Raw genomic sequence first — 9,822 nt, forward strand, 5'->3', positions numbered from 1 at the left:
GTTTTAACTTTAAGATGTTATACAGTTCCTTTTTATGATTTCTAAATATATACATTATTTTGTGCTCAGTGTATGTGTAAGAAAGAAAGAAAGAAAGACTCTATTTTCTATGTAATAATAATAATAATAATAATAATAATAATAATAATAATAATAATAATAATAATAATAATAATAGTTTTATTATGAAGGCCTGGAATTGTACCGGAAGTGATGTACTGGTATCTTGCGTATGAACGGGTATATCTGTCTTCGTGCTACAGGAGCTGAGAAAACATGGAAGCCCATTGGAAATAAGAAACAGATTCTTCTTCTCAGCTTTATTTTGTGCGTTTCACTCCGCGATCGGGGAAAAATGTCCAGATTTAGGGAACCTAAAGATCCGATCAAAAGTCAACTGCTCATTTTAGCTCGCAAGGATACGTTTGGATCAATACCCGCAAATGAGAAGGGAATCGATGGCCGACGACAGCTCCTGGATGTGGTTTCAAACTCTGAAAAGCTGCAGAGAGCAGGTAGGTTTTCTTCCTGCTGCTCCTAATACTTGTTTTTAGGTTGTTGTTGCACAGAATAATTGCAAAGCAGCAGTCTTAACTTAGTGAGCTGAAAAAAGGGCTAATTAAAGTAGTAAATTAGTTAATGGAGGAAGTAATCACATCCTTTACTTCAGTAAAACTACCTCACTGTTTAAGTACAGTGTTACATAAAGAATTCTTACGTTGACGTTATTGTATATGCATAGAAAAATTACCCTTGAAATATTAAAATTGAAAGTGTTTAGTGTTGTACAAGTTCACACTAAACAAAACAAGATAAAAAGTTCATTTCACGCAGATTAAAGCTGAATAAGTTCATTTTCATATATCACTACTTTAAATGATGTGCTAAGTTCACAGTCCCTAAATGAAGCAGTTCACATTTACCTCTTACTTTTTTATGATATCCTCTGAATTCTTCTTTTTCTATGGTGTTATGAAGTACTGGCACTTCACAGCCGTTTCAGTAGATTAATGCATGTCTCTGCATTGATCCATTTTACCAAGATACATAAAACTGGGACTTGAAAATAAAAGTCAGTGCATAGCCTACGGTAGTTTATTTGATCATTTTCACACATAAATTAAAGCGCATTAACAGCAGAGACTCAGTGACAAACGCTTCAGTCTCACAATTAACATCATGCCAACCTAGTTTTTGGTTTGTGCCAGAGCTCACACCCGTAGGGTGTCTGCAGGCATAATTCATCATGACACAAGAAAGAGCTGCGCTCACTTCATATTCATCTCTCCAAAACAGCCTTGTTCAGTTCAGAATTAATTGTAAATATGAAAGCCACTGATTAACGTGCTCATTTTAGCACATTCATGCACAACACTGTGCCTCATGGCTCTTACTGTTATGTATTATATCCTTTTATTGTTATTATTACTCAGTCAGTCTTGTTAAAGTGAAACTCAAGTTGAACTTGATCAGATTTTTATTAAGCTGTAACAAATGTTTTTATTCAGAACTGATCTGCTGATAATGTTTTCCAGCAAGTGGATCTGGAGGAAAAAATTATGAAAACCGTAAGAAATTATGTGAAAAAAATCCCTTTTGACACCTACACATTGAAAATGTTTACATGGATAAAACGATTCTGACAGAAACCCAATTAAGACCTGTAGGGAAGAAGCTGCCATATAAACAGCATTTTCTGATCACTGTTGTGATCATAGTCACATTATGTAGTCAAGTATTAATTTTAATCTTACAATTATGTCCAGTTGGAGAACTCACAGGACTTTGCAACAAATACAGATGTTGTCACCTGCTTTAAAACATGTGCTCTGCCGCTCCCCAAAGCGGGGTTGAGACTGAACTTGCGTTTTCTTTCCAAACTGTCGAAGTAGTTGACAAAAAATGTCCCACTACAACAGTGATGTGGTCTTGGTTTTGGCATGTATTGTGGAGGAGAGTTAGATGTTAGCTTGTCACTACAAATGACAACTATAGAGCAACAATAATACATCTACTCTGCAAGTGCAGTTTGTAGAAAAGGTGACAGGTGTTTGAAGTTTGCTCAAAATATGCTCAAATCAAGTTTATTATTGATATTTCGATGGATGGTTAAGTCACACCTGCAACTTCCGTTTGTAATTCCTGATCCCCAGGTTCACAAGACAAAAGTTTTCTGTTATAAATAGACGTTGTAACGTGGTAATTATTAGAGACCATGATAAGGTAGAAAAAAAGTGTCCTCAAAACATTTTTAGTCTTATGAGTACCTGCTCTGCTCACATAACGACAGCATCACAGTGGACTATAATTTCATCCACGCTTACAGTTTTCAAGACAAAAGTTTTGATAAAATAAAAGATGTTACAAATCTATTCATATACAACCAGAAGGCAGATTTGGGGTCTTTGTCACCTTAATTTAGCAGAGAAATGCTGCTGCGAAGTACGACCAGCAATTTAGAATTTCTTTGCTTTATTAATTTTTTCTGTCTTAGAAATGAGGTACATATAGACAGCAGAAAACCAGATGTATGGCCAGATGTTAATGTTCACAGATTCTTTGGAAGATTGCAAAGATCTCAGTCAAGACCAAAAGCCTTTCATTTAAGATGGTATTAATTTGTGTTACTCCAAATCACACATGTGGCGACGGCAGCCATGTTGAAGGTTTCGCCTGTCAAGGGCCTCCAATTCACGCACTACCAGGCGTGTCCAGAGGGAACAGTGATGCAGGTGTATACTTTCAACAGTATATAGATGGCTCTGGCTGATAGTTATCTGGTGTGTCCAGGTTTTTTTTTGTTGCATTGACTTTGCCCTGAAACTGATACTGAAGTGTTTTTGTATTTTTCCACTATGGAATTTTTCAAATAAAGAGCAAAGACCTGGTTCTCTTCCTCAACTGACCTGAACCCTCTTTGAGATTATGGGTCCTTCACTTAAGTAGCTGTCAAGCATTTGTCTGTTGACTCAGTTGTCAATAAATTGTTACAGGGCTTCTTTTTTCTACAATGTACGTTTCTGTTTTTCAGTGTTCCCTGAAAATGAAGAAGCTGTTCCCACTAATCAGCAGGAGAGGAACCAGGAGGGAAAGCAGGAACTGAAACAAAGGCAAATGGAAACTGATGGAGAGGACTCAGAAGGGTCCGAGTCAGACAGGCAGTCACAACCAGGTGTTGATGAGAAGACTGATGAGGATGACCATAGTAACAAAGAGGCACACGTTAGACTTCACATAGGAGAACATTACGATTGCTCTTTGTGTGGTAGACTGTTTGCACAAAGACAATCTCTCAGATGCCATCTAAAAACTCACACAGTACAGAGAACTTTTAGTTGCACTGTTTGTGGAAAAACATTTAGAAAGAATGCAAATTTAAAACACTGCATGAAAATCCACACAGGGGACAAACCATTCAGTTGTAATGAATGTCAAATTACATTCAGATCATCAAAACGGGTGAAAAACCATAGATGTGCTGGTGAATCATCAAAGCTTGACAGCAATAAAACCAAGAAGACACTGAACTGTCCTAAATATGGTGAAACCTTTCCTAACAGACACTTTCTGAAGGTCCACAAGAAAACTCACTTGAACAAAAAGGCGTTCACTTGCACAGTGTGTGGTAAACATTTTCCATATACCTCTCAGCTGAAGTCGCATTTGATAAAACATACTAGAGAAAGACAATTTAGTTGCAGTGTCTGTAAGAGAACATTCAGGTGGCCGTCACAGGTCAGATTACATAAGTGTGCTGGTGAGGCATCGGATCATGACGGTGATATACCAGAGGAAATGCACAGCTGTCCTAAGTGTGATGAAACATTTTCTAATGCGGCCCTCTTAAGGGCCCACAAGAAAATTCACCTTGAAGTGTGCAGGTGCACTGTGTGTGGAAAGCAGTTTCGGTATAGCTCTCAACTGAAGATACACATGAGAAAACACACAGGGGAGAAACCCTACAGCTGCCCAATATGTGGGAAAAGATTCTCACAAATGGGAATTACAAAGCAGCACATGTTTATACACGCAAAGGTGAGACCGTTCAGCTGCAATGACTGTGGCAAAAGATTCACTTGGCATTTTCAGATCAAAAGACACAGGTGTCCTGCCAAATATGTGCATGAAGGCAAAACTAGAGGGTCAGAAACAACCTGGGAGCCTGATTCGGATCGATGGTTAAAACGTTTTGTCTACAACAGGCCGAACGCATCAGTTGAAACTGAGGATAGTGACAGTGACTTCTGGAAAGAGACCAGAAAACATCAATCAGGTGTCACATATCAGAGAAATAAAAAAGATTCCTCAAATATAAGGGAATGTATTACAAGCGAGAAACATCTGAGCTCTCTTGATAAGACACGCAAACTCAAAAATGATAACAATGCTGACGGTGAGTTTTGCAAAGAAATCTTGCCACTGAAGACAGGTTTGAATAAGCACATAAAAGAAGACACTTCAGTCAGTGATGCAGGTGATCAACCTGACGAAGGACCACTCGAATCCTCTAAATATTGTGAAGGATCTGAAGACAGACCACATGCGGTAGAGAAACCATTTTGCTCATTTTATGGGAATAAATGTGTGACAGGAGGACACCTGACAAGACACTTGTCTGTCCATATGGGACAGAAGCTGCTCAGCTGCATTATTTGTCACAGAGCGTTCAGATTGGAGTCAGAACTCATGAGTCACTTGTGTTCACAGGAGTCTTTACAGGACCATCAAAGCCAAACAGAGGAACATAGGACCATCAAAAGACTGTTGAGCTGCTCTCACTGTGATGAAAAGTTTGTCCTTAAGGAACAGCTGCAGATACACATAAGAAGGCACACGTTCAAGAAAAGATTTAAATGCTCAGTGTGCAGGGAAAGTTTTGCCCGACAAGAAGATTTAACTTTTCACTTCAGACGTCACATAAGATGCTCAGTTTGTAACGCCGTTTTCGGCAGCAGAGACTCATTAGTTCTGCACATGAGGAGCCACACTTTACAGACACAGTTTTATTGCTCAGTTTGTGGTAAAGACTTTGCTTGGAGAAGACATCTAATAAAACATATGGAGGTCCACACAAGTGAGAAAACTGACTCTGGCACAGATGACATTGAGGATCAGTTCAGTGACCTAATTTACTCAAATGGAAACCCATTCAGATGTCCAGTATGTTATGCAGGTTTAAGTGACAAAGAATCATTCAACCAACACATGAAGATCCACACCAGAAAGACACAGTTTCGCTACTCGGTGTGTCGTAAAGACTTTACGTGGAAACAGCATCTGGCCAAACAGATACAAGTCCAGGAGAGCAGAGACACCTACAGCTGCAGTGTGTGTCGTGACGGATTCAGCTGCCAAAATGAGCTCAGCCACCATCAGTGCAATAATCAGTCCTCAGAACTAGTTGCAACACATTTGCAACCAAAGGTTCAAGAAAAGGCTTCAGATTCTTCTGATCCTGACACTGACGACAGTGATTTTTGGAAAGAGTTAAGTAAAAATTCTGTAAAAAGCAAGGTCTTTCAAAGAGACCAAGGAGGTAACAGTGACAAGACTCTAGAGTCTTTTAAACCTCACAGTGATGACAGTGTTGACAGGGATTTTTGGAAAGAAACCAAAAGGACTCAGTCTAATTTAACCTCTGTCAATGACAATGAAATCTCAGAGAGTGACACAAAAAGGAGCATTCAGCAATTTTTTGACAGAGAAGATACCGCTCAACACACAGAGGGGCTGAGGGAGATGAAACTGGAGGATCCACAGATTAAAGAAGAACCAGAGGAGACTCAAATCACCATGTTCACATTCAGTCCCGTCCCTGTAAAGACTGAAGAAGATGAAGAGAAACCGCAATCCTCACAGCTTCATTACAGCCAGACTGAGGAGAACAGAGACTCTGTGGAGGGACCAGAACCAGCAAAGAACTCAGATGGAGATTTTGGAGCAGTGTCCTTTAAAAGTGACGACAGCGTGGACAGTGATTTTTGGAAAGAGATCAGAGGACCTCAGTCAGGTTTAAACTCTGAAACTGATTCATGGAAAAATTCTGAGGAAAAACCATCAGAGTCTCTGCAGCCAGAGAGAGATGACAGTGACTTTTGGACAGAAAAAGGGGCAGTTTTTAACCCGCACCAAAGTATTGAAGCATCTGGTAGTAAGGTGAGTTATGAGAATGTTGAAAAGCCATATAGCTGCAGTGACTGTGATCAAAAATTTCTCTACATTTCTCATTTGAAGATTCACGTGAAAGGCCACACAGAGAAGAGACCATTTTTGTGTTCCGTTTGTGGACAAGGATTTCCTTATAGGTCCCACCTTAAGATCCACATGAGAACTCACACGGGGGAAAAACCATTTGGCTGTCCAGTATGTGGCAAAAAGTATGCACACAAGGCGAGCATGCAGTCTCACATGAGTGTCCACACCGGGGAAAATCGGTACAACTGTGATGTCTGTGACAAAAGCTTTGCTTGGTGCACAGAGCTTAAATATCACCAATGTGTTGGTGAGTTCCCACGTGAACATAAATAAACCTTAGAGCTACAGAACTGTCTTTCAGTAAAAAAAAACAACTACTTTATTAACTCATCTTGCATTGTTTATTGTGGCCGAAGAATATGAAATGATGAACAGTTTATTGACATGGTGCTTATTAATGTTCAGCCAGTGAATAAATCCATTTGACAACTTCTGTACTGCTAATAGTACCTCCACTAGGTACTTAACAGGAAAATTTAACTTTTAATTTTCTTACAGTAGCATCTCTTAGAATAAGATGTGATTCTTATTTTGATACAGTGAGGCTATCAGATCTTAAATGATTATATCTAGACTTAATTATTTAGAAACTGCTTCATTTTTGAGCATTGAAGTATCCGGTTTGAATATTGACGGCATCTTTTAAACCACGTTCAGTACACCAATTTCTTTATCTTTTTCTTATTTACTTTGTTGAACTAAAGTTAAAATCTGAAGCTGCAATGAGATGTTGGGATTTAAATATTGAGAAAAAGTTTCATCTGTTGGATTCCTCCTTGGTGACGCCTTCACACGCTGTTTTCTATCTGTTAGGTATCTTCACGAGGTCATTCGCTGAAATGGTTTCCAGTTATTAGGCATTGCTCAAGTCAAATGACATGTTTCCTACGGTAAAGTGATAATGATAGTTCATGCACCTGTTAGCTGTAACGGTGTACGATACTGGCAATTTAAGCTTGATTTTCCACCACTTCACCTGCTGCCTCATTGCTGTTGGCTGCATGTGTGTTAGATATTGCGGGATGTTGGAAATTATTTCATGATAACACCTAATCAGCATGAGTACTACGTCCTTCGACAGCAATCAGTCCTTTCTCTCTGGTTTGAGCTTACAGGCATCATCCAGTGCATTCAGTATTTTTCAGCGGGACAATGAGCAACAAACACACCTCCAGTCTCTGGTGGAGCTGTTTGACCATGTAGCAGTTTGATGGAGTCATGTATGTTTTAACCAATCTCAGAAAAGTCCCAGGTGGTGACATCATGAAGCTTTTAAGATAATAAATAGTTTACAAAGCAAAAAGTGTGAGACAGCTTGTAAATGTGGTTTGTTCTCACCCCTCTCCCCAACATACTCTGTTATCTTATTGCTCCAGTGTCCTAAGTGTGGAATATTTTATCCAAATCATTGGCAGCTTCTGTGTTTCTAAAAGTCAAATCAAAGTATTCTGTTGTGTTGTGACTACTATGATGACTAGATCCACTTTCCTTCTGGTCTGTGCATTTTATTGTTATTTGTTTGCGTTGTTTCTTGAAGCCACACTTGAAATATCAAGCTTCCTTTTATGTTTATGTCATTGTTCACTAACAGTTTAACTATCTTTAGAATAAAAATAGACAAAAGAACCTTTCAGTCTGTGTTTTTTATTTTCATTTTCTTTTTACTGCTTTAGATAAAATGATCACAGCTGCAGTTTATTCATCATTCGATTGATTCATAGTAAAATATATAATTATCAGGCCCACAAGGAGTAGGAAGCAACTGATGTGCACACACAAAATAATAGGCCTACTACTCAACAAAAACTTGTAATTTTAAAAGAGATAGTGTGTTTCAAAATCACTCAAACACTGAATCGATACCGTTTGCTGAACCCGTGAGAAATTACAAAGTACGTCCGGTCTTTGTTTCACCCTAAAAGCCCTGAATGTAGAGATTAATTTGACTAAAAGGTAACGTGATTTTCGCGGCTTTTATTTCAAATGGAATTTTTGCGCATGCGTAGATCAAATCACATCACTGGTTTGAATCGGTACAGTCCATGAACACCGGACCACTGACACCGCAGTTTTTGAGGACTCAAAGCACTCGGAACCAGCAGAATGTGCGCCGTTCAGTTAATGAGAGTGTCGGTACAGGAGCGGCTCAGCTTCGCCGCAGAGGACCTTCTGCAGCAGCTGGAAACAAGAGACAAAGCGGCTGGTGAGAAGTTGAGACCCTTGGTCACCGAGCGGCTAATGGCGGTTGCCGAGGAGATTCTCCGTCTGTTTGAAAAAACCGTTGAGGAGTACGAGAATAGTTTGCAACGGTCGGAGCAGAAAATTTGCCACCAGGAGAGGCTGTTAGATGCCGTGTTCAACCCTCAAGTCAGGCTTCAAAGAGCAGGTCAGTCCCTGCTTTCTTCACCCACGGAGCCCTTATGTCCCACACATTAACGTTCGCAACTATAGGCCCAGGAAACTGGGAGAACTTTTCTAAACTGAAATATCTTGTGGATTTTACTCCAACGCTGGCAAATGCACGAAAACGTCATTATTTTTTGATAAACACGTAAAATGTGTGATTGTAGCAAAGCCAGATAGGAGATGTAGTTTCTCCTAATAAAATTAGAATGAGTTTTGGTTGAATTCTGGGCGCCATTAAAGGCACAATTATAACATAGTTACTCCCGCATGGTTGCTCCGACCAAGATAAAAATCATATCACTACTTGTTCCTCGATCTGGAAGAGTGTGCTTGTATTTTTCTGTCATTACTCAAACGGTTTTCCAGAAAATTGAGGGAAAAAAACCCGGGAATTTACCCCCTATAGGAAATGCATTGAATTTCAAATATAATGGGACAAAAATAGCATAGTTTGGTGTCCTCGTTACTCAGCTATACTTCATCATAGAAACATCATTACTTTAAGGAATATACAGAGACCAAGGCCTATTTAGTCCGATTTTTTTTTTCAATAAAACCCTCTTTTACCTACGGTAACATACCAACAGGAAGGCTTATTCACTCTCAATTTTAACGAAAGAGCCCAGTTGAACAAACCAGGAGTTTTCACAGCTATGTTATACATGCCTCGCTGTAAAAATAAACGATTTCACAGGTTTACCTCAATTCAATATTTGTTCTAAGTCTGTCTGCCTCTGTCTGACTAAGACAAACTCCATCACCATAACAGCCTGTCATTCAGCTGAACCTCCTCTTTTCCCTATGAAGCTACCTCACACACAACATCACAGCCTGCCTCCCTATCAACCATAGAAAGCTAGTATCTCATATGTCAAACTATCTTTTCTTATCTCCGTTTATTAACTGTTTCATGATAGATTTTAAGTAAGGCAACAAGCAAAAGCTCCATTGACACCCATCAAAAATTCTTCAGAAATTTTCTAGTTAAATACTGCTATAGAGAATATGAAGTATACCTCTTGCCATGTATATTTTTTGTAATTTAATTGGTTTAGTAAGTACTTTAATCTTAATCTTGTTCACTGAAGCTCTTGTGTGCAAGTATTCATGTTTTAATTACTGCTCTACAGGACAAAATGCTGAACATATTCCTTGCAAGTT

General features: G+C 39.0%; 1 protein-coding gene across 1 annotated transcript; it reads left to right on the forward strand.

Moving 5' to 3' along the window:
• The first annotated feature begins 268 nt into the window (after positions 1-268).
• LOC140275205 (uncharacterized) lies at positions 269-7,832 on the forward strand. The gene is made up of 2 exons (XM_072370620.1): positions 269-515; positions 3,032-7,832. The coding sequence occupies exons 1-2, from the start codon at positions 356-358 to the stop codon at positions 6,526-6,528; spliced, it is 3,657 nt and encodes a 1,218-aa protein (XP_072226721.1). The 5' UTR covers positions 269-355; the 3' UTR covers positions 6,529-7,832.
• Positions 7,833-9,822: the final 1,990 nt, after the last annotated feature.

This window comes from Leuresthes tenuis, unplaced genomic scaffold, assembly GCF_036924035.1.
Source record: "Leuresthes tenuis unplaced genomic scaffold, fLeuTen1.0.hap1 SCAF_18, whole genome shotgun sequence".
NCBI lineage: Eukaryota > Metazoa > Chordata > Actinopteri > Atheriniformes > Atherinopsidae > Leuresthes > Leuresthes tenuis.

Excerpts from the sequence above, each read along its gene's own strand:
- LOC140275205 (XM_072370620.1), top strand. The coding sequence starts at position 356 with ATGTCCAGATTTAGGGAACCTAAAGATCCGATCAAAAGTCAACTGCTC. Across the intron at positions 516-3,031 it reads TGAAAAGCTGCAGAGAGCAG|TGTTCCCTGAAAATGAAGAA; the intron begins GTAGGTTTTCTT and ends TCTGTTTTTCAG.